At 48.0% G+C, this 25,151-nt stretch overlaps 2 protein-coding genes across 3 annotated transcripts; one reads left to right on the plus strand and one right to left on the minus strand.

Annotated features, from left to right (window-relative positions):
• Positions 1–8,517: 8,517 nt before the first annotated feature.
• Lrcol1 (leucine rich colipase like 1) lies at positions 8,518–11,352 on the minus strand. Its single transcript, XM_057764749.1, has 5 exons — positions 11,254–11,352; positions 10,011–10,136; positions 9,688–9,813; positions 9,448–9,570; positions 8,518–8,538 (listed from the first exon to the last, which is right to left on the minus strand). The coding sequence occupies exons 1-5, from the start codon at positions 11,350–11,352 to the stop codon at positions 8,518–8,520; spliced, it is 495 nt and encodes a 164-aa protein (XP_057620732.1).
• Positions 11,353–21,523: 10,171 nt separating this feature from the next.
• Positions 21,524–24,638, plus strand: P2rx2 (purinergic receptor P2X 2). 2 transcript variants are annotated; one of them, XM_057765230.1, is made up of 12 exons: positions 21,524–21,708; positions 21,859–21,994; positions 22,090–22,161; positions 22,241–22,316; positions 22,409–22,505; positions 22,633–22,713; positions 22,824–22,962; positions 23,276–23,403; positions 23,557–23,650; positions 23,791–23,856; positions 23,937–24,014; positions 24,207–24,638. In XM_057765230.1, the coding sequence occupies exons 1-12, from the start codon at positions 21,533–21,535 to the stop codon at positions 24,309–24,311; spliced, it is 1,248 nt and encodes a 415-aa protein (XP_057621213.1). In that variant the 5' UTR covers positions 21,524–21,532; the 3' UTR covers positions 24,312–24,638. The 2 variants fall into 2 exon arrangements, with proteins under 2 accessions (XP_057621213.1, XP_057621211.1); XM_057765228.1 differs by having other exon boundaries at positions 23,937–24,638.
• Positions 24,639–25,151: the final 513 nt, after the last annotated feature.

Consider the following 25,151-nt stretch of genomic DNA (forward strand, 5'->3'; position numbering starts at 1 on the left):
TTTTATTTGGGATTTACGGTTTCACGTCTCAGATTCCGTTTGAGCCCCAGAGTTTGTCTTATTTATGGAAAGAAACAGTCTTTCTGTCTAGCGCACTGTGAGGCTCCACACTCAGGCCCGGCTCTGGCCTTCCCTTGGTACTTGGAACCGAAGTTACAGATATATATTAAAATAATAATAATAATAATGTACAAAACTTTGGGTTTTCTGCCTTATGCATAGGTGTAAGAGGATTTCTTTGGTTTGATTTTTTTTTTAGAGAAAAACATGTAAATATTCTGTTGATATAATTATAAAACTTATTAAATTCTTAACCTGGACAGTCTATAACAAGTTTCTAGAAATCCCTCTGGTTATTTGTGTACGTGGTCACAAAAACCCACTTGGCTGTCAGTTGTGAACACACTCAGCAGAGCATCTGCAGCGACTATCCTTCAACTATGCAAGCCTCCCAGACAAGACAGGATGCTTAGGGATAGAAAGTACCTGAGCCTCCTGTCAGGGTGGTTGGACCTCCCAGAGAGCCACACTTGTGGGCATCTCCTTAGACTCACTGTGGTCTTCAGGACTGACCCTAGTTACAGGGACAAACCTGTGCCCACGTGCTAACCCTAGTGCTGCGTTGTCTGGATCTTAGAAGTTGGTTCCGAGAAAAAAGATTAGTTTCTTCCTAGCGTCTGTCTGGGTGTTGCCCTCCCACCCCCACCATCACCACCGACCCAAACAGTCTGTTTTCTCGTCAATGAACAGTGATAAATACAGCCTTGATTTGGATAAAATGTGGTCCCGTGTCTTGTGTGGCTCTGAGGCAGGTATCTCACTGTCTCTATCCTTCCCTGGGATATGAGGCTCTGAGCGTCAAAGTGCCTCGAGGGCGTTCTGAGACTGGGGCTGGCAGTCCCTGCTGCTGGCTGCAGCCTTTGTTTCCCTTGGGGCTGTCCTTCTGTGGGGGGCACTTCTGCTGCACCACCCCCCCCTGTCTGCATGACTGACTTTGCAGGTTGGCTCAAGTGACATGAACCCTAACCCTCCTGGCCACAGCAGCCCATATTACCAGAGATGGCAGGTTTTCTACTTGGAACCCATTCTTCAAGTTCTCACTTTCGGTGCATGGGGCTTGCAGCTCTTGAGAGCATGTTGCCACGTGCGGGTGTATCTGACCTGCCTGTTTGCACCACATAGAACCAGGTTAACTCTTTGCCTAGTGAATGAAAACTTAGAATGTCTGGGGTAAGAGATAGCCAGTGACCTTCTTCCATATGTGTGCAGGATAGTGCCACCTGCCCATATAGATGAAGCTCAGGACCCACCTGTACATCTGACTTGGTGTAGAAAGCCTGGGTGATAGAATACCAGTGACAAACCAAGTAGTGTTCTGCAGAGCGCTTGGACTTTCTTACAGAATAAGGAGTGCCTTAAAGCAGCTGCATCACCAGAAAATCTTAACATGAATGAGAACCCAAAAGAACAACTTAGAGCTGCAAGATGGGCCGCCCATCTTCCCCAGCTTTTATACTCCAGCACCTTCCTAAATCACCAGGCCATGTTCAGCTAGGGCTAATTACATACAAATGGCAAAGGGGTACAAGAGGAACACCTGGAATAGAAGGCCAACGCCCCTCCCCCTTCTGTGAGGAAATATCAGTATTCAACAAGCCAGATCTTGGAGGGCTTGCAAACAGTAATGGCTGCTCTGACAATAACTATATTATTTTATTAGTGCTGTATAACCATATGGCTGCCCAAGCCCCAGAATGAAAGCATTATGAACACAGTGATGCTATGGATTGGGTAGCAGAAGGGAACATCCCCTGTATCCCAGAAGTTATGATCCAGATAGGTCTTTCAGCTATATGTCTCCTCCCAGGGTACCTTGGGTTAGACAAGACTTCACTTGCCCTAACTCATCTTTTGTTTTTTGTTTTTGGGACTCTATTTAGACCAGGCTGTCTTGGAGCTTAATGACATAGACCAGGTTGTCCTCAAACTCAGAGATTAATCTGCTTTCCTTATCTACTTCATCAGAGTGATTCCAATATCTGGGCATGAAGAACAATTCGTTGAGAAAGCCAGAGGCCCGCCCTCTGGGTGCTGAGAAGATGGGAGAGAAAGTGGAGTGGGGAGGTGGAGCTGCAGATTTCACAGCGGTGAGGAACAGGTCCATGTGAGAGGACTGCTCTGCCACTTGAGACCATGGTGATGCCGAGGGCCTGTGCTGCCATGTCTGGGTCCATGACCTTACTGCAGCCAAGGTCTCTGTGGTCTGTGTTGCCACCAAAGGCCGTGTAGATGTCTGTGGTCTGGGTTGCCAGCTGAAGCTGTGTTGATGTCTGAGGACCATGATAAACTGGCCCTGTCCCTCTGCGACCACAGCAAGGGGGAAGTACTAGTGTGGGTCACGCAGGGTCCTTTAAGATTCCCTGGAGCCATGAGGCACTTCTGCCTGAGGGCTTGTCCGCACGTGCGTGGCCCTGGAACCCGGAAGTGTCAGCCGTGTTGTGGGACTGAATCATTACAGAAAGGATGGCTCCAAGCTTATGCAAGGTCCTCATGGGTCCTTACCTAATACTTGCACCTCATTAGTGTGGTTGTAGGAGCCAGCCATGATAGGCTAACTATGAACAGATCACCCAAAGGAAGTTCTTTACTTCCAACCATTATCATCTGCCAGTGTAGGACTCAGCCATGGGTAAGTTTCATGGAAGCCTGAGTCTCAGTAGTTTACTCTGATGCAATGCCTGGCTGCAGAAAGGACCATAAACTAAGATTACCCAAGCACCACTCAAGAGCGGACCATCCAAAGGAAATGCCTAGCGTTCCAACCACTGTACCTATCTACACTCACCTGCACACAGTCGCCAGCACACACTCACAAGGACACCCCTAGACAAATGTCAGCCAGTCAGAAACCCCTCACCTCCACCTTTGCTACTATAAAAACCCAACTCTGAACTCGGAGCTCTCTGCTTATTCCAAAACATTGGACATGTGGAGAGATTGAGTTTGCAAACTTTCATAAAATAAAGGCTCTTTGCTTTTACATACGGGACTCAGTCTCCTTGTTGACTTTTGGGGGACTTTGCAGATTTGGGCATAATGTGGTATGGACATTCCTTTCTGGAGTAGACTGTCACTTTTGTGGATGATTGCCTTGGATGGGCAACATTCAGGGTACTGTCTGCTACTTGGGCATCTCTGTGAAAACCTGGACCCAGAGACCGTCCTTCAAATGAGGACACGACACAGCTGGCGATGACCCTTGGCAAAGAGTACGTCATTAACTCACTGGATTTGACAGCAGAACTCTAATTCAAGGCAGGTCTGAACATGCCCAGTCAGCCGCATGAGAAACAAGAGAGCAGGGCTGGCCCATTAGATGCCACAGCTGCCCGCGCCATGTGGGACTCTCAGCTTTCACTGACCTGCCTGCAGCTGGCCTCCAGCCAATAGCCTCCTCAGCAGCTGCCAGACACCAGCTTCAGTGAAAGAAAGGAGCCATGGGGCTGGACTAGGGCAAGACGAATGTCACTGGGAGAGGACATCTTAGGTCCAGGGGGCAGCAACTAAAGCAAGAGACTTCCGAAAGAAACTGCAGTCTGTGTGAAGCAACTGGTGCTGGAGCAGAAACCTGCTCCCTTAGAAGTGGAGGTGCAAGCTCTATCTACCAGTTCTCCTCCAGTGCTGCAACTACATGTTACGTCCAGACCCATGAAGTCTCCCAAAGCCAACAAGGAGGCAGAGTCCTGTTTGGGAAAGTGATGATGTAGTGGTCTGCTCTGTCCCTTTAAGAGACAAGCCACGCCTACTCCCGCCCCTGTAGCTGATCTTCAGCTTCCAGTCTGAGTCCTTTCCTTTCCCATCTCCCTCTCAAAGAGGCAGCGTCTGTCTCTCCCCACTTCTCCCCTTCCCCTCTTCTCTTTCTCTTTCTCACTCTCTGCCTCTCTCTCTGCTCTTCTCCCTTTCTCCTCCATAACCCACTAAATAAATATCCAACCTCACTCTGCAGGGCGCACCTATCCATGTCTCTGTCTCTCGCCCACCACACGGCTCTCTGCCCGGGACCAGCCTCCTTCGGAGACCTGTGGCGTGGTCTCATGGTGTGCCCATCCGTCTGTCTTTCCTCATGGAACTGGCTGCCCCACAAGGTCTCTTACCCACCATGCGGCTCCCTGCCTGGGACCCAGCTGTCTCTGTGACCTGCTGTGGTCTCAGGACCTGCCCGCACTTCAAGGACCTGCTTCCCACTGCCTGCCACCGCTCACTGCTGCCACTCAGGGACTTGCAGCATTTTACTTTTTACTTAAACCATTACAAATGAGCCTTTATTTTATGCAAGTTTGCAAACTCTGTGTGTCCAGTGTATTGGAATAATCAGAGAGCCCCGAGCTCAGTTAGAGTTGGGTTTTAATAGTAGTAAAGGTGGGGGTGAGGGGTTTCTGAGGTTCAGGACCCCTGATTGGCTAACATTTGTCTAGCGGTGTCCTGGTAAAAAGTGATGGGTGTGTGCTGGCAGATGGTCCTATCTACAATGGTTGGAACTGTAGGAATTTCCTTTGGATGGTCTGTTCCTGGGTGGTACCTGGATAGTCTCAGTTTATGGTCCTTCCTGCAACCAGGTATTGCCTCGGGGTAAACTATTGAAACTCAGGCCTCCACTAAGCTTGTCATGGCTGAGTCCTACAGAAATCACCCCAAACAACACCCATTTTACTTCTAGATGCTGTGAATGAAGACAAAGTCCCCCCCTCCATCTATGCCCCAGCTATAAAGCTCCCCAAGTCCGATGTGCCTCTGGAGTAGAGTGGGACTCCCAAACTCGGCTCACCCCCTAAGGTACTGTCAAAGCTCTGAGTAACTTCCCCTTTGCCTTTCAGCAACTTTTTGTTTTGTTTTGTTTTTCGAAACTCTGTAGCTTTGGAGCCTGTCCTGGAACTAGCTCTTGTAGACCAGGTTGTCCTTGAACTCACAGAGTTCTCTGCCTCCCAAGTGCAGGGATTAAAGGCTTGCACCACCACCACCACCCAGCCTTTCAGCAACTCTTGCCTCAAGCATCTGCTTCCTTGTACCTGATAAACACATTTGCTCTTTTTCATTGTTTGTGTGGTTTGCTGCTGCCTGGGGCCTTCCCTCGCTCGATAGACTTTCCATCCTCAGGTCCACGCTCACAGTGGGCTCTAAAAAGTCCTGCAGCCTCACCAGCCATCCTGTGACAGGGCAGCTTGTGCTCTTGAGGTAACACCCCACGACAAGCCAAAGGCTCCGCTAAGCTGTGGTCTGTGATGGTAATTGTAGACTCCAGTCCTTCCTGACATGAATAAAAACGTACTGAGCAACAGCCACCTCATTTTCCATAGTATTAAAGCCATAAAGCACTTCTGAGGTGCGACTGCCCTAGAAAGGCTCTCCAGGAATCAACAACACGCAGCCTGTCGCACCTTGAATCGGCCCATCAGTTTTTTACTTCCCATGGACCAAGTTTCTGTCTCACCCTAGGAATCACTTCCCCAGCCAACCCTGATCGCTGACTCCAGAGATTCAATGCCTGTGGTGACTTGGTCCTTAAAGGTTTCCAGCCTGGGGTTTCGCAGAGCTGTACTTCCTTGTGTTTGTTTTACAACCCACTTGGCTCAAGCTGAAGCTATTCATCAGGAAAAAGAAGTGTTACAAAGCAGATCTCCACAGAGCAGCTTGGGCACAGCGGCAGTCTGTTCCACCGCTGCCCGTATTTTGTGTTTTCTGAATCAGGTGCTTTCTTGCCAAGGTGTTTCTGTTCTACCAAGGTCACAGCACCACCTGGTGGCTCATTTTGGAACAGCACAGGGTCTTGAACTGGTTAACATTAACTAGAAGTAATTTCTAAAGAATGAAGGAACAAAAAACTCCATTTTGAAAAAGAACTCCATTTTAGACAGGACCTAACTAGGGGGCTGAATGCAGTCCGGGAAAATCATAAACATTCCCAAGAAACTGTCTGCCCTGATCAAAGTGACCAGGATACCCACCAGGGTACTCAAACAACATCTGTTTAATCTGCTTACTTCAAACGTCCTGGTTAACCACTGTTTTGCCCCTGCGGTTAGCACAGAGTCAGCAGATGTCTGGGGGACGTAACCAGGGGGCTGTTGCTATCCCCCTCAGATACTAATAGCCTATCAGGAGCTAACAGCTGAGCTTTACCTCACCTTTAGCCAATGGTGATATAGGATAAGTAATTTTGTATTTTGAGACTGTAACCTTGGGATTGCTTTGTGGTTTTTTTTTGTTTTGTTTTGTTTTGTTTTTTTAGCTTTATAAGCCCCTTGCAAAAATAGACCGGGTCCTTCTCCCTCCATCTGCTGTGTCAGACTATGAGGCAAGGACCCATGCTAGCTGGTACTTAATGAACAAAACCTTGCTTTTGCATTCGGAAGTGTGGCTCCGTGGTGGTCTTCTTGGGGGTCCTTGAACTCAGGCACAACAAAGAAAACATCAAAAACCTGTGACTCAAGGCTCCTTCGTGCTTTACTCTTGTGTCTTCTTCACTCTAGGATCATGGTTTTCATTGTGTATTCCTGTGACCTTGCTTTAAAAAAAAAAAAAAGCCGGGCAGTGGTGGCGCATGCCTTTAATCCCAGCACTCGGGAGGCAGAGGCAGGCGGATCTCTGTGAGTTCGAGACCAGCCTGGTCTACAGAGTGAGTTCCAGGACAGCCAAGGCAATACAGAGAAACACTGTCTTGAAAAACCAAAACCAACCAAACAAAAAACCTTCTCACAGGTATGTGCAGTCATTTGTGTTTTGATTCCTGATGTGTCAAGTTAATAACCAAGAAGAACCATCACAGAGTCCTCGTGGTTGTTTAAGTAATGTTAACTACTGAGTCCCAAGTTATGTATTTTGAGAAACATCCATCGGGGAGTGAGGTTACCTCAGTCTTTTCAGTGGAAAGACTCAGCTAATTTTCTTTTCTTTCATTAGTAGACATCACAAAATGATATTTTATTCATTTAGACTTGCATTTATTTCATTAGGAAGAAGGCGTGCCCCCCCCTCTCTCTCTCTCTGTGTGTGTGTGTGTGTGTAGATCAGATGGCAGTTTGTAGATCCCAGAGACAAAACTCAAGTTGTCAGCTTTGTGTGTGTGTGTGTGTAGATCAGATGACAGTTTGTAGATCCCAGAGACAGAACTCAAGTTATCAGCCTTGCTAGAAAGTACCTTTACTCACTAAATCATCTTGTTGACCCAAAAATGCTATTTTGTAAGTATGGTTAAAGATAATGCTGAAGCCAAAAAGTTGGAAATAAAATGTCCTAGAAATGTCAGCAATTATTAAAAATTGCATATTACCACTTTGAACTTACACATTTATATAGTTTGCCTTACAGTTGATGTAATAAACACTTTACTATTGAGTTAGTAATGAAAAGGCATCTTCTTTTGTGGTATTGGGTTTAAACTTACAGCCTTGAGCAAACCAGGCTGGGCCACATCCTGTCCTAAGAAAGACACCAACATCTCAAACTCTTTTGGTGATCCCAGCCGCAGCTTGTTCATAGTATCACCTCCACATTCCTCAGCAATGCTCAGGGAAAGACAGAGATGGCACAAGACACTGATGACACAAGAAGACCAGAGACTGTGCTATTTCCCTTCAAACACCAGCAGTCTAAGTGAAGCATGTCTGAGGTCCAGGGCCCTGGCCATGAATAGTCTAGGAAAATATAAAGCAGATGTTGGACTCATAAGCCAAATGGAACTGAAGGACCCCCTTCTACAGAGGGCTCATTAGTAAGGGAGGAAGAAGAAAGGGAGCCGAACAGGGACAAATTCAGCTAGCTCAGCATGGGCAAGTGTGGACAACAAAGGTGGACCTGGGTCAAAGTTGGAGAGTAAGGGGGACCTCAGCAACTCACACTGGAGAAACTGCCAAAGAAAAACAGCCTGGAGAGATGGCTCAGTGGTTAAGAGCACTGGTTCCTCTTCCAAAGGTACTGAGTTCAATTCCCAGCAACCACGTGGTGGTTCACAACCATCTGCAATGAGATCTGGTGCCCTCCTCTGGCCTGCAGGAGTACATTCAGGCAGAACACTGTATCCATATTAAAGAAAGAAAGAGAAAGAGAGAGAGAGAGAGAGAGAGAGAGAGAGAGAGAGAGAGAGAGAGAGAGAGAGAGAAGCTATGGACTGCACAGATACTTTCTCACCAATCAGTAGTTTTTATTTCCATGTAGCAATTGATCACCAAATCTATGATTTGTTCTTAGAAGCTGTAGGACTCAAGTTCATATTAATAACAAGCAATAGACATCTCTAATTTCTACAGATTTTAGAACCCAAATAAGGGAACAGCATGGATGCAAATAGAGCACTCTCTGCTCTCTGAAGTCCAGTTTTAGTTCTGTGGTTGCAGGCTCTTGTTCATTCACTAAAGGGCAGCAAAAATCAGAGAGAAAAATCACATGAGTTTGATCCTAAGCACTAACCACAACACCCTTGTCTGGGTCCAGACGCTGTGACTACCTGACTCTTTCCTTCATTTAAACTGTGCCAGGATGTCCCTAGAGGTAATCAAGGTAAAACAGATCCAACAGGAGGGGGGCCCTTCTGGCAGGGTTGAGACAGGGTTTCTCTGTAGCCTTGGAGCCTGCCCTGGAACTCACTTTGTAGACCAGGCTGGCCCCGAACTCACAGAGCTCTACCTGCCTCTGCCTCCCGAGTGTTGGGATTTAAGGCGTGTGCCACCACCACCCAGCAGGTACCATATTCTTAACCTTAGGAGCCATAGACCCCTGTGCATAGGTTGGTATTATGATGTCAAACAGCAAAATATGTATTTAACTCCACATGGCACCCATGGTCTACACAGCCCATGCATACAGTCTTGCTGCTGACTCCCACAGCGTTCCTTCTCCATAGTCCTCCCTTGTCCTCTGGCTCCACTAAGGACCAGTAGAAAGTAAAGGAAACGGGAAGGAGAGAAGTTGGGAGATATTTCTACTTGGTAATTGTAATGATACCTTTACTTGATAGATACCACAGACAGACAGACACACAGATACGGAGAGACAGATAGAGGGACAGAGACAGACAGAGACAGACCTATGGATACAGAGAGAGACAGAACAGACAGATATAATACACGTGTACAGATATAGACACACTCCTGTAGGCCTGGAGACTGGTTCTGCCCCAGCTCCTGGTACTTTAAACACCAGCTTCCTGGCTTGTGCAAGCTTCTGGTCCCTCCAGGTGGGATCAACAGACCTTTATCATTGTGTAGCTTCACACCCAGAGGGCTCAGTGCCTCGTCCAGGAACTGTCAACCCCCCCCCCCAGCCTGCTCCAACTGTCTCCTCCACTTTAGCAACTGCATAGGAACCCTTAACCACAAGCAGTCACTGTGCCCTTTGTTGGTGGGACCTGCCCTCCGCAGCTTTAGTAGGTGAGGGTTGGGGTGGGTGACTTACCACTGGCAGACACAAGGCCAAGAGCCCAGTTCTCTTTGTGCAGTGGGGAGAGCTGGTCTCACTCAGCGGGAGGCAACATAGGCTCCAGCACTCTGAGTGGCTTTGGCATTTGTCCCCTTCTTGCTGGAGAGAGATGGTCAGATATCATCTAGTCCCAGGGAGGTCGTTCCTTCCCTTTTCTCACCAGGGAGCCCGCTCCCATGGGGTGGCCCCTCACCTGTTCCCTTGCTCCATGCTCACCTTGCGCCAAGATACACACTGCAAGAAGATGGTCTTTGCTGAGCAGAACTTGTTAGGGCTGTCGCCAGTCCTGATGCAGCAGTTGCTGTAGCATTCTAAGTTTTCTTCACAGAAGTGTCCATTTGGCTGTGAGTGAGCAGGAGACCAGCATTTTTTGCTGCCAGGGACTCCCTTCCCTCTAGCACCCTTGGGGACCCCCTTATATCCCGCCCCCCACAGGGGCCACTTCCTTTAGCTCATCCAAAAACAGGTAGGAGTGGGGCCAGAAGGTGTCCCCTGCTGGTTTCTTTCCCTCCCTGGGTGTTACTAGGGGCCCCAGTCACCTTCTTCCAAGGTAAACATTGCAAGAACACAGTCTGGGGTGTGCAGAACTTCTGCGGGTTCAAGCTGTTAGTGACACAGCAGTCACTCTGACATTCAGAATTGTGTTCACACGGCTCTCCGATCACCTGAAACATTCCGATTCTGTTTACCTGCCCCAGGGCAGTTCAGTTGACCCAGTCCCCAGAAGGGCTTCTTCATTCAGACACTGCCACCACCCATTTTGGCTTCCTTAAATCAACCACCCTTCAATTCAAGATGAGCTGTCTGACCTGGGAAGGAGAAGACAGAAAAGGTAGATGGCAATAGGGGAAGGATGAGGAGTGGGGAGAGAGTGTAAGATCATCTTAGGAGAGCTGAGTGGCTCACACCTTTGATCCCAGCCCTTGGGAGGCAGAGACAGGCAGATCTCCGAGTTCAAGGGCAACCTGAACTCTAGAGTGTGTGCCTGGGCAGCCTGGGCTACACAGAGAAACCTGGTCTCAAAAAAACCAAAACTCAGTCCCTCCACCCCCACAAAGCGTCTGTTGTCATAGGCCAGGTGCGCAGAAGGCAAGCTGAGACAGAAGGAAGGACCAGGCGGCAGGGCAATAGGGCCTGGGCAGGAAGCACTACAGACAAAGCCTGCGCTGTCTGGCTCACCCCTGATGCCAGGTGAAGAAATGGATGCTCAGAGACAATCACTTTCCCAGGGTCGCACAGTTAGCTCGGCAGGAGCTAGCAAAGGAAGACCAGGGGCTCCACCCAGATCCCTTTTGTCTTGCTTTTTAAAACAAAAACAGCATGTTGGCTGTAGGTTAACTGCTAAGGAGACCGCAACCAGAGGTCAGCGAGGAGCCACACCAGGGCACACGGGAGAGAAGGTACGGGAGAAGCTAATCACAGAGCAATAGGGACACAGCACCGGGTGATTTGGGTGTGTGCGCGTGCACGAAACCACAGAAAGGAATTATGGGAGATCCTCAGAGAGTCCTTGTCCCCTGCCTTCTGGAGCTTTCTCCAATCTGCTGTCTTTGGGGCTCCATTGGCAGATGGGGTTGCAAGAGGGTTAGGTGCAGCAGTACGGTGTAGCCTCAGACACTTTACAGTTGTGCAACTTGGGGTCTGTGTTCTCAAGTCCCTCCCCACTGGACCTGCCCTGATCATGGAGGCCCCGGCTTCCCCACCCTGCCACAGGCCTCTGTGAACTAGATTCCAGCCTCCTATCTAATAAGCATGCAGTAGGAAGACATAGTCTGAGCTCACCTTATAGGCTAAAATCACCTCTGTCTTCCTATCCTGGAACGTGGGCACAGCCCGTAGCAGCAGCAGCAGCGGCAGCAGCTTCCACACCATGACAGACATCACACATTAGGCCTGCTAGGGTATTATGGAGTAGGTTCTGCCCTTGATACCCAGCAAAATAACCCCTTCCTTCCCCAGTGGTTTCTCTTATAAAATAGCTTTTATAAATATTCAAATGTATTTTTATGAGCAGTTTTGGGTTTACAGGAAAAAAACGCGCATAAGGCCCACGACTGTGTTTCAATCAATGGACTGATTGCCTAGCATATACATCGCCCTCAGTTTGATCCCCAGCAGTGCATAAACATGACTGAACTCCCAGCACTGGGAAGTAGAGGCATGATAATCAGAAGTTCAGGGTTATTTTTACCCACATAGCAACTTTGAAGCCATCTTGGACCATGTGATACTCTTTCTCTTTCAAAAGAAACAAGCAACAACCTCAAAACCTACCTGGCGGCGGTGGCGCACGTGGTGGCACACGTGGTGGCGCACGTGGTGGCGCACGCCTTTAATCCCAGCACTCAGGAGGCAGACACAGGTGGATCTTTATGAATTAGAGGCCAGCCTGGTCTACAGAGCGACTTCCAGGACAGCCAGGGCTACACAGAGAAACCCTGTCTCAAAAAGCCTAAATAAATGAATAAATGTAAAATCAAGACAAAACAAACCCAACATTGTGAAGAAAATTGGTTTCCAGTTCTCACCTACCCACTTTCTTCCTCAGTCCCCTTTTGTCTGCAGTAATGTGTGGCGCCAGTTGGGGTGAGCTGGTCACACCAGTGAATACAGCGACACACACACACTGCTGCCCAGATCCGAGGTTGGCACCAGGCTTCGCACTTGTCAGTCACGTGTCCACTATCAGCACATCACACAGAGAATTGCCTGCCGTTCCTGCTCACCCTCCCCTCTGCCCATCAAGGCTGTTGCTGGTTTTTCCTCTTTTCCTGTTTTTCTGTAGTTCAGCTTTTTCCAGAAGGCTCAAACTGGAACCACGGTCTGTGGCTTCTCAGAATGATTTATTTGATTTAGGTTAAGGATCCTCTGTGTCTTTTTCTTTCTTTTCCTTTCTTTTCTTTTTTTGTTTGTTTGTTTTTCAAGACAGGGTTTCTCTGTGTAGCCCTGGCTGTCCTGGAACTCACTCTGTAGGCCAGGCTGTAGATTCACAGAGATCTGCCTGCCTCTGCCTCTCTGCCTCTGCTGGGACTAAAGGCTTGTGCTACCACTGCCCAGCTAGCCAGCTCACTTCCTCTTTTTTGTTGTTGTTGTTGTTTTTGTTTTGGTTTGGTTTTTGGTGGTTTTTTTTTTTTTTTTTTTTTTTTTTTTCCGAGACAGGGTTTCTCTGTAGCTTTGGAGCCTGTCCTGGAACTAGCTCTTTTTTTTTCTTTTCTTTTTTTTTTTAAAAGCTCTATCTTAAAGCTAATGCATTTATTTTATTTATTAAGTATACATACAGTGTTCAGCCAGAAGAGGGCTCACAACCATTATAGATGGTTGTGAGCCACCATATGGTTGCTGGGAATTGAACTCAGGACCTCTGGAAGAGCAGCCAGTGCTCTCAACCTCTGAGCCATCTCTCCAGCCCTGGAACTAGCTCTTGTAGACCAGGCTGGCCTCGAACTCACAGAGATTCGCCTGCCTCTGCTTCCCGAGTGCTGGGATTAAAGGTCTGTGCCACCACTGTCCAGCCAGCTCACTTCCTTTTAACACTGAATAAAAGTTTGATTGTAATTTGAAAGAGTTGTTTGTTTGTTTTGTTTGTGGATGTGGGTGTCTGTGGGCAGATGCCAGAAGTCTACCGTGGTTCTCAGCAACCTTGCTTTTTGAGACAGGATCTCTCACTGAAACCTGGGCTGTCTCTGCCTCCATAGCACTGGCATTATAAGAGAATGCTACCACATTGAGCTTTTTTTTTTTAAATTGTTTTTTTTCGAGACAAATTTTCTCTGGAGTTTTGATGCCTGTCCTGGAACTAGTTCTTGTAGACCAGGCTAGCCTCGAACTCACAGAGATCTGCCTGCCTCTGCCTCCCAAGTTCTGAAATTAAAGGCGTGCGCCACCACCATCCAGCCCACATTGAGTTGTTATATGTGGATTCTAGGGATGGTACCAACTCAGGTCCTTGTGTTTGTACATCAAATGTTTTATTGATGAGGATGTATCTTCACCTTGACCCTGGACTTTAAACAATCTTTCCTCCCATTGAAGAGTTATTCCAAACATTAATTTATTTTTTAAAAAAGATTTATTTAATGAGGATGTGTGTTTTTCTTGCATGCATGTGTGTATATTACATATATGCCTGGTTTCTGTGGAGCCCCAGAAAAAGGCATATTACTCTCTGGAATTGGAGTTAAGGATGGTTATGAGACCAACAAGAGCCACCTCTTCAGCCCATTATTTTTGTTTTTTAAAACAGACTCTCAATGTGTAGCCCAGGCTGGCTTTGAATGTATGATCATTCTGTCTCAGCCTCTCAAGATTATAGTTCTGTGCCACCAGGAGTGGCCATGATCATTAATTTAAGCAAGATCTACTGCTAAAATAGGGAGTGTGCCTGTACGTCTGGATACATTGGTCTTTAAGCCTGCTTTGTCGGGGATGACTGGTCATGGCTTGGGAAAAGGCCAGAACCCAGACAGTGGCCATCAAGAAGCAACACAGGACTTTTAAAATAAAATTATGAGGAAGAGGTCGTATTTATCCTCTTGTTAGAATGTTAATGGAGAAATTTAATAGACAACAGAGTATTAGAAGAAATAAGGACTTACAACGCATGTTAGCTATTAATAATCATAGAAACCAGGACATCCCTAGTATCACTAGGTAACTGAGTTATTTAAGATGAGGAAAGATGACAGTGCTCAAGTCTTCATGGATAACGATGTCAAGTCCTGGTCTCTGATCCCTCTCCACACGGGGTTTGTGTAGAGCATTCCCTGCCGCAGTGTGCACACTATGGAAAAGGCCCCACTGGGGTCAGGCGAATCTCTCCTCACTGTAGGCCTGGGTTTGCAGTAGACATAAACACCGGAACTGCAACCTCAGGCAGAGAGTTGGTGATGTGCGGAGTAAAACTACAGCTAACTGCCCAAACCCTGTCTGTGTTTCCAGGTTGATTACAATAGTCATCAAGGGAGAAGAGAGGTTTTCACAAGTAATTCAGGAACTGGGCCCAGCGGCTCAGCTCTGTCTTCCCAGCTGCAAGCAAGCCTAAGGCAGGAGAATTACAAATTCAAGGACAGCCTAGGCAACTTAAAAAAATAAAATAAAAAGAGGGCTGGAAATGTAGCTTAGTGGTTAAAGTTCTTGCTTACCACGTGTGAGAAACTGGGGAAAAGGTACTGGTGATCTAAGAGGCTGGTTATAGTGAAAGACGGACTCTCGAGAGCCAGCAGTGACCTGTACTGCAACCCCAGAGTTTCAGGATAGCTTCGATCATGTAGTAAGATCCTGTTTATACAAAAAAGAGACAGGAGGAGGTGGCTCAAGTAGTTAAGAGGGAATCTGCTGCTTTTGCAGAGGACCCAGTTTTTGTTTCCAGAACCCACGTGACTGCTTACAACTTTCGGTAACTCCAGTTCCAAAGGATCTGATGCCTTCTTCTGGCCAGGTATGCGTACAGTGCACAGACATACATGCAGGCAAAACACTTGCACACATACAATAAATATTTTTTTAAAGAGGCCAATTCCAAATGGATTAGATTAACTATGAAAGGCAAAGCCAGGAAAAAAAGAGGCCAAATGAAGAAGGGTAAAGTCAGAAGGGTGGACCATCTGTCTCCTCCCTTTACGGCCGCCACACAGGTTCCAAGAGCTTCACAGCTCCGTCCTTGAGTGCAGTAGTTGCTATGGGAGTTTCTGCTCATCCTGCTCTTGGCATGGGTTCCATTTCTTTGTACGTTTTTATTTCGGTGTGCCCTAAGTGTTGAATGATGTGTTGTTAATGGCCTGGGTTCCTTTGTCTTTAAGAATGGTGTCTATCCATCTCAGCAAGCTTGATAGAGGCCTGGACTGGTTCAAATCTGATTCTGTGTGGATGGCCTAAGTAGTGAACTCAAGTGCAATGGTGACCAGATATTCTGGCGGACTTGTGCAGAGTTCTGGGACTTTGGGATATGCCTCTTCCCCGCCTCTGCCCCTCTCACGTCTGGCTACTGTGGACTTGAGAAGCGTAACATGTGGTAGCTGCCCTGCTCTCAGACAACAGAACACAGTGCTTCCCTCTCTGTCCACAAGTAGGTTCTTTCCTCTTCACCTCCGAATCTCCAGAGTCACTTCTGTGCTGTCATTGCTGCTGTTTGTGAGAGGCTTGTTCCCATGCCAGAGGTAACTCGGAGCTCACAAAGCATGGTGTGCTGGTGGGACAAGCCATCTTTCTTATCTTCTCAATGATGTGAGCAGAATGGAACAGTTCTACCCTCATTACAATCTAACGGAAGATAAGAAGTGTACTCACTGTGACTACCTGCAATGCCATCCTATGAATATTCAAGAGAAAGAGCCTCCCTGAGGGTCTCACCGTGTGGCCAGGCTAGAGCACTGACCCTTGAGCAGTGCTCGTGAGCAACCACGTTCCAGATCATGCCCTGCCAAGGTGGTGCCAGTCGCAGACCTCTTGAGAGTGGTTAGTCAGTGGGTGCTTATCAAAGGGGCAAACTGGAATCCATTTTTCTCAGGCTACATTCTCAACCAACAAGAGTCATAGCACACTGTGAGCCATTTCAAGTACATTGCTCCATGGGTCTTGAACTTGGCATAGACACCACCTATGGTAGTTCTAAAGCATCTACCATGCCAGAGGAAACTCCACCATGGAGCCAGCTTTCCCCATGCTCGATGCCCTATGGCTCAGAGCTCTGTCGGGAGGGTCCTTGGGCCTCTGACTCCAACGTAGACAAGATTCTCCAAACACTACAGTGCAGCAATGCAACCCCCTCAGAGCCCTGATGTGCCCAAGCCCAGCCTGTACAAGCGATCAGGTGAGTCCTTAAAGCCGCTCCTGAGGCTGTCACCCCTAAACTGACCTCCAGCCCAACTCCCATTTCACCTGGAACCCTCCCACTTCACACCCATTCTAAAATCTCCTGGACACTAGTTTTCACTCACTTCAGCCCTTCCAAGCATGCTAGCCTTGGGGTTGAGGTGAATACACTTAGCCTTAGATAGGACACAACACTCTCTGGCCTCCAATCTAGTCTTAGCCATCAGGGACTTCCAGGGACACCGAGGAAATCAATAAGTCTTTTATGAATTTGGTCATCTCCCTTATGAAGTCAGATGTCCTGGTTAGTTTTTGTCAATTTGATACAAACTAGAGACTCCTGGCAAGAAGGAACCTCAATTAAGGAATTCCTTCCATTAGATTGGCCTTTAGGCATGTCTATGGTACATCATCTTGATTACAATTTATGTGGGAAGGCCCAACCCACTGTGGGGAGTACCACCCTCAGGCAGTGGTCCTGAATGCTATGAGAAAGTTGGTTGAGTATGAGTTGGGGGAAGGAAAAGCAAGCCGCTAAGCATCCTTCCTTCATAATATCTGCTTCAGTTCCCACCTCCAGGAATGCTTGAGTTCCTACCCTGATTTCCCTCAGTGATGAATTGTGATGTGGAAGTATAAGCCAAATAAATGCTTTCTTTTCAGGTGCTATTTTGTCATGGCAGCAGAAGGCAGACTAGAACACAAGTTCCATCTAGGCCTCCGGTTTTCAGAGGATTTCCATTGAGGTCTTGTTTGTTTTCCTGTGTTCTTTATGAGAAATTTCTTTCTTTCTTTCTTTTTTTCTTATTTTTGAGACAGGGTTTCTCTGTAGCTTTTGGTTCCTGTCCTGGAACTAGCTCTTGTAGACCAGGCTGGCCTCGAACTCACAGAGATCCACCTGCCTCTGCCTCCCGAGTGCTGGGATTAAAGGCATGCGCCACCACCGCCCGGCTTTATGAGAAATTTCTGTGTTGCAAAGTAGAGTTGGATTGGATGTGTGTGTGTGTGTGTTGTTGTTGTTTTTGTTTTTACTTCCCAGACTGCTTGAAGGCACAAGCAAGGAATCCTGCTGGAAGGAGAAGCTGAAGCTCATCTATTGTTCTTTAGCTAGATCCCCCATCCTGTTGCATGTTTGAATTGGCCCTGATAGGGTGCTGTGACTACAGGATGGAAGAGCTGAGCTTAAAAACAGACACAGACTGGAGTGGGAGGAGGCTCATGGAGAAGTGGGAATTTTCTTAGCACAGTTATGTTGGCCCACGGGCATTCTCTCCTTCCTCTTTGACTCCCAAACTGGGGACAGGAAGAGGGACTGAAGTCTGGAGACACTGAGAAACAGGATCAGGACTGGGAAGTCACAGGGGCTCTGGTTTCCTCCGGCACTCTGTTCCATACCACAAGCGTGGCTTTTCCACGGAGCACCTGTTATATGAGTTATATAAAATCTACTCTGCCCCAAATGATATCTAAAAGTCACCTTTCTGCCCACTGAGTGCCTCCCTGAGCAAGACATCAACCAGTGAAAGACACCTCAACAAAGAGATCCCTCAACAAAGCGGCAGGACACATGGCATTTTAGTGTGAGTTCCCTCAACAAAGCAGAATGCATGGTTTAAGTTTTGGGTTCCAAAACATCAGTTATAGAAATCTACAATAAGCCACAGCCCACTGCATTGGAACATTGTATTCAGGAGTCTGGTTCATTGGTTTTGGAAGAGCACATTGTATTCTGAAGGCAGTGTCCTGTTTTGATCTGCACTAAAAAAGAAAGAGGGAAAAAAAGGGAAGAGATGAAGGAGAAAGAAAAAAGGAAGAAAAAAGACAAAGCCCAGTGAAAGAAAGGTTTAGTAAAAGTACTGACCACTCGAGTCTCTCTCTCTCTCTCTCTCTCTCTCTCTCTCTCTCTCTCTCTCTCTCTCTCTCTCTCTCACACACACACACACACACACACACACACACACAGCCAGGTGTGGTGGCACATGCCTTCAATCCCAGCACTTGGGAAGCAGAGGCAGGCGGATCTCTGTGAGTTCGAGGCCAGCCTGGTCTACAGAGTGAGTTCCAGGACAGGAAAGAAAAGAAACACTGTCTCAAAAAACAAAACAAAAAGAGCGCATCACTATGCCTTTTGTGTGACAGAAGTTTGAAATACATTGTGGCCTTTATTTATTTGTGAGTCTTTCACTTCTTGCTGCCCAACCATCAGCCTTCATGGTTCTGCATGCCACTCAACCCTGAGCCATGTTGTGCTTCAATAAACTCTGCCATGTTCATTTATCTCAAGGTTCTCTCTTTGGGGGTGGGTGTTGAAATAGAGGCTCTCTATGGAGACCAGGCTGGTGTCAAACTCATGCTTTCCTATGAAGAGTTGCGATTAGAGGTATGCGCCACCCTGCCCCGCCTCCAAGTTCTCTTTTGATATGAGGTTGCTAAGTATCTTCACATTGAAAACCAAGAAATACTTTTCATGTTTTGGCTTGGAACGATGGGAATTTATTCTCTGACAGTTCTGGAGCTAGAAGCCCATATGCAAGAAGGCATATGTCCAGCCCGGTCTACAGAGTGAGTTCCAGAACAGGCTCCAAAGCTACAGAGAAACTCTGTCCCGAAAACAAAGCAAAAGAAAATGATAAATGGATGTGGTCTATACATGCACACCAAAACACAGGACACAATACTGAATAAACCAAGTAGCCACAGAAAGGCAAATACTGTATGACCCCACGTCTATGAAGGCCTGGAGTCACTGACTCTATTGAGACAGATGGTGGAGTGCTGCCAGGGTCTAGATAGACACTGTTTAATGCAAAGAGAATAAATCAGATTACACCCTACTCTAAGTTATCCTGTATTGTACAAAATGGGTTTTTCCGGCTGTGCATTGCCCTAAAAGAAGTCATTTTACAATTCACTTTTCACTCTGTTTTGAGGAAAAGAGATGATTACAACCGCTGGGTAGAGCAGAAACTACACTATCTACTCTTTCCTGTCAGGGTCCACCCATCTAGGACAGACTAATAAGACTCATTCCTGGAGGGAGAAAGGAGTCTCAGTACTGCTGAGTACCTGCTGGTCCTACCTCCTTGCCTCAGATCTGCTCGCTCTTCTGTGCAGAGTGAGCCCAGCCAAACTGCAGTTTCCAGAACAGACGTCAGCCTTGAAGGAGAGGTTACAGGTTAGCCAAGGAAATAGCGCTCTGGTCTTTGAGCTGTAACATACCTCTGTTTCCTACTTCCTGCCCCACCCTCAGCACAGGACCTCTTGATATGAACTTGGCCTACCACCACAGTTCGCCTCCTTTTGGCCTCTGTTCCAGGTCGGGACTAACCAATAATAGTCAAACACGCCTCTGGTGGGTGGCGTAGGACACTGGCTCCTTGTGGGTCACTCCTCCCCAGGACAACAACTCCTTAGGCTCCTCCTTGCTCTACCCCCAGGATTCCACAGTCAGGTACCTGTGTCTGGTGCTGACTCCACCTCTGAATAATAGTCTTAGGGTGTTCTCATTTATCAATGCTTAAGTCTGGTCTAGAGTGTGTGGGCAGTTCATTCGCTTGAAGTGTTTTGCATTTGTGTGTGTGTGTGTGAAGCTGTTCATTCCTGGCAGTTCAGACCTGAAATAATCACACAGAAATCTGTATTAATTGCAATACCATTTGGCCAATAGCTTAAGTATATTTCTGGCTAACTCTTATATCTTAAATTAACCCATTTCTATTATTTTATATTTTACCACGAGGCTCATGGCCTACTGGCAAAGCTCCAACTGGTGGCTTGTGTCTTTCTCCTCTGGCAGCTACATGGCATCTCCCTGACTCCGCCTACTCTCTCTATATATATATCTCTTCCAGCCTGGCTATAGTCTGTTAAGCCATTGGCCAAAAGCAGCTTCTTTATTAACCAATAAAAGCAATACATATACAGAAGGACTTCCCACACCATGTGCGTATGTGGTTTTGGGGACTGAACCCAGGGGCTCACAAACATTAGGCAAGTGCCCCACTACTAAGCTACCCTGAGGTACTCCAGCACTCCTTGTTACTTCTTTATGATTGACTATGTATACTTAACGTGTACATAAAATGTACTTTTACGATGTTCAGCCTTAGGCAAATTCAATCAGGCTTTAGTTGAGAAAGGCTGACTCACAAATCATGGCATCAAGGTCAGTGGAGGGTCCTTGGTGGAAAACAGGAAGGATGTAACCAGCTTGATGATTTCAGGTGGTAAGGGATCTGGGCAATTAATGGTCTAAGACAGGCTAAGATCCAGCCTTTTGTTATAGAACATTCTCTAAAATTATGCACTCAGTTGTTTGTTCTAAACTGGGTTTCCTTTGCTACTTAGGCACTGGTCAGTTTTAACCAAATGATTCAAATATGCACCTTCCCTCAACTGTCCTCTCAACAATAGCAAAGAGATGAGGGCAACTACATATTCAGGTCCACCGATAGGATGGAATTACTTCTGGTCTCACTCTGAAGTACTAGCACATGATAAAATCAGACATAAGTATTGTGTCTCATAGAAAAACCTAGATGAACCTAGACATGAAGACTAGTATGGGTCAGAGTTTAGGATGGGGAGCAGAACAGCTGCTCCCTAGATAGGGTTTTATTTTGAGGTAGAGAGCGTTTTGTGTTGTCTAGTGAAGGGTCTGCACCACATTCAGTATGTACTGCCCTCACTGGGTTGTTTATATACGAAGCACAACTTATTTCCATGAAAGAAAATGGCTTCAAATCATCTCTCTGTGACTGATATACTAAGATGTTTGGTATTTGCTTCAAATAACCTGGGCACAGAGGAGATCTAATCAGGTGGGAAACGGAATTACAGTACAATGCTACGTGGTCAGCCCTCTGCCCCCGGGTGGGGTCCTGTCTTGAGCTTTAAATGTGGAGCTGAAGAGATAGGGCTGCGCTCTCCCAGCGTGGCATTTTTTTCTTGGAGCTCTTTAGGCGCCCACCCCAGGCTCTCCTGGCTGGCCGAAGCTCTCCACTCTCCTTGGCACCAAACTGGAGTTGCGATCCACCATCCACCAGGATGCACTCTAAGCCGCACCAGGCAGCACCTGCAGCTTTCAGGGAGACGGGTATACACATACACAACTCCATCAAGCTTTGAAAAAGGACTGGACTGCTACTGTCACTGGGCGGGGCACGAGGCCACACCCCCGGACCGCCCAGGAGAGCACCAGGGGTGCGAGGCCCTCAGGCAGCTCTCTCTGGTGAACCGAGCTGTTTGGACCATGGCCGCTGCACAGCCCCGGCTTCCCGCGGGGGCGGCCATGGTCTGGCGCTTGGCCCGGGGCTGCTGGTCAGCGTTCTGGGACTATGAGACTCCCAAGGTGATCGTGGTGCGGAACCGGCGCCTGGGGTTCGTGCACCGCATGGTGCAGCTGCTCATCCTGCTTTACTTCGTGTGGTGCGCTGGCCGGGGCATGAAGGGCAATCGGGTGGAAGGGGATCTTTAGCTGGGGGCATGCGCGGGAGCCCTGAGGGCCCCAGGAGAGGGACGCCCTGCTCTCTTCAGGGTTGCCTCAGGAGCCGGAGCCGGCACCGCCCTGTCCTGCAGGTATGTGTTCATCGTGCAGAAAAGCTACCAGGATAGCGAGACGGGTCCGGAGAGCTCCATCATCACCAAAGTCAAGGGGATCACCATATCGGAGCACAAAGTGTGGGACGTTGAGGAATACGTAAAGCCCCCGGAGGTGCGGCGCTTCCTGCCCCAGGCCCGAAACTCCTCAGCGGTATGAATAGTCTGAGTGAGCAGACCTGCCCACCACACTTTTATTTCTACACCCAGGGGGGCAGTGTGGTCAGCATCATCACCAGGATGGAGGTGACACCTTCCCAGACCCCGGGAATATGCCCAGAGGTGAGGCGGGTACAGGGTGGTCTGGGAAACCCTAGGTCAGTTACAGAGTCTACACTCTGACCTACAGTCTCAACTCTAGAGCATGAGGGTTCACAGTTCCACCTGCCATTCAGATGACGACTGCGTTGCCGGGCAGCTGGACATGCAAGGCAATGGTCAGTATGCACCAGGGACAGTGGAGAAGGTGGTGGAGTGGAGGGGAGTGTTAGCACTGACATCAGCCGCTTAACCAGTGTTTGCCCTGTAGGGATTCGGACAGGGCGCTGTGTACCCTATTACCATGGGGACTCCAAGACCTGCGAGGTGTCAGCCTGGTGTCCGGTTGAGGATGGAACTTCTGACAAGTATGCAGGGTTCACAGACCACACTACTAGTTTCCTTTGTCCTTACTGATGAAGATCAGAAGAGAGACAGTGTGTCCTCCTCTCCTGGGCTTTGTGGGGAGACGAGACCCTGTCTGTACCTTTGCAGCCAATTTCTGGGTAAAATGGCACCAAATTTCACCATCCTCATCAAGAACAACATCCACTACCCCAAGTTCAAGTTCTCCAAGTGAGTCTGAGGGGCAGAGTAATATCAAATACAGTGCCTGGGTAGTGTGGAGGCATGTGTTGGGAACCAGATGTTTAGAGTGCAGGTGTGTGTCTTTTGCCATTCCTTAGGGGCAACATTGCAAGCCAGAAGAATGACTACCTGAAGCACTGCACATTTGACCAGGACTCTGACCCATACTGCCCCATCTTCAGGCTAGGCTTCATTGTAGAGCAGGCAGGGGAGAACTTCACAGAACTGGCACACAAGGTGAGGAAGGGTGTGGGGATGGTGAAGCTGGGTGTCAGCATCTGCTACCCAGGAAAGGTTTTACTGCAGTCAGTTGTACCTTCTCTGTCTTGGCCAGCCTTGGCTCTGTCTTAGGCAGAAATGTGACCATGGCCTGTGAGTGCACCTGCTCAATTATTGACACCTGGTCCCATGGTTGGTGCCAGTACCTCATTATGCCTTCAAAGTCAGATAGTCACTTGTTCCCCGAGCCTTTGTCTCTGAGCTGAACCATCTCCCTTTGAGGGTTTTCTGCTCTAAGTCCCTCAATGCTCCTTGACTCATTTTCCTGCAGGGTGGTGTTATTGGAGTCATCATCAACTGGGACTGTGACCTGGACTTATCTGAATCAGAGTGCAACCCCAAATACTCTTTCCGGAGGCTTGACCCCAAGTATGAGTCTGCCTCAGGCTATAACTTCAGGTACTTTTTTCTGTGACTGCCTGGGCTCATGATATACAGTAGTGTCTGCTTTGACTACAATAGTTCTAACAAAAGTGGTCCTAAAGAGAGGAAGATGATCGTGCACATTCAGTCTGACAGCTCGGACACTGCTTTTGGTTTACTTAACCTTAGGTTTGCCAAATATTACAAGATAAACACTACCACCACCACTCGGACTCTTATCAAAGCCTATGGGATTCGAATTGATGTCATCGTGCATGGGCAGGTATGCACAGCTGGAGGGGTCCACCTAGGCCTGGGCTTGCCCAGCACCATGTCCCTTACAGCACCTCACCCTCAAGCTCCACTTCTGCCACAGCAGCCTATCTATGATGCTCTAACTAAATGCAAGCTTCTTCTCTACAGGCAGGGAAATTCAGTCTCATTCCTACCATCATCAATCTGGCCACTGCTCTAACCTCCATTGGGGTGGTAAGAAATTCACTTGGGAGCCAGGGTGGGTTAGGGGGTGTCTGATAATGCCCTCACCCAGTGGTGTCTGCTGACTTCAGGGCTCCTTTCTGTGTGACTGGATTTTGTTAACATTCATGAACAAAAACAAGCTCTATAGCCATAAGAAGTTCGACAAGGTGCGTACTCCAAGGCATACCTCAAGTAGCTGGCCTGTGACCCTTGCCCTTGTCTTGGGTCAGGTCCCTCCCCCACCTAGTCACTACTCCCAGGATCCATCAGGTGGAGGGCCAACTTTTGGAGAAGGGGCAGAGCTACCACTGGCTGTCCAGCCTCCTAGGCCTTGTTCCATCTCTGCTGTGACTGAGCAGGTGGTGGACACTCTTGACCAGCACGTGGGACAAAGGCTTCCTGTCCCTGAGCCTTCCCAACAGGATTCCACATCCACGGACCCCAAAGGTTTGGCTCAACTCTGATCTCATCTTCACTAAGCTGCAGACCTGGATCTGGGAGGGCAGAGAGAGCCTCAGCTTCTTTGGCAGCCCTAGTGAGGGATCTGTACTCTGCAGTAGCCAAGCCATGTCCACGTGACTGAGAAACGACACACCTGTGCAAGAGGACAGACCCTTGTTCTGGCTCAGGCTTACACTCTTCCACTTCCTAAGGCTTATGGGAAGAACTGGGTTCCTTCCATCTCCTTTCCCAACCAAATTCCTCATAGAACCCCTTATCCCTTCCCTGGCCATACTTTTGCACAGCCTTCTGGGACCCAAAATCAGAGCTAAGACCTCTTGTTTTGTAATTCTAAGCCCTCCTTTAGAAGTCATAGCATGCTGAGCCCAATAAAAATGATGAAAAGCTTCTGGCCTCAATTTTTTGAGAGTAGCTGTGGACTTAGGAATATAAGGGTCAGTCCCCTTCCCAGGGTCCCTGCATTCTGCGTTTGCCCGCATTCTTAGGTTGGTTAACCAGCTTGGGTTTAGAATATAGGCACACCTGCCTAGGGAACCAAGGCTATATTCAGAATCCCTGGAATGGGATGGGGACAGTGAGCAGGTTGACAAAGCCAACACTATCATCAGGGCCTGGGGTAATCTAGTTACTGTATCTTTTGTTATTAGGGGAGTGATTGGCTAGGCAAAGCCTGTATCTTAGTTTCTTGGTGCCTATGTCTATGTTCAATGCCACCAGAAGGTATCCTAGCTCAGATCAGCACACCAAGTGCCAGAATGGCCAAAGACCTAGCAAAGAGACCCTTCAGTTTCTGCCCACATTACCAAAGATAGTATGCTTGTGTGTGCCTCTAGTTGTCATAC

The sequence above is a fragment of the Chionomys nivalis genome, chromosome 3, assembly GCF_950005125.1.
Source record: "Chionomys nivalis chromosome 3, mChiNiv1.1, whole genome shotgun sequence".
Taxonomy (NCBI): Eukaryota; Metazoa; Chordata; class Mammalia; order Rodentia; family Cricetidae; genus Chionomys; species Chionomys nivalis.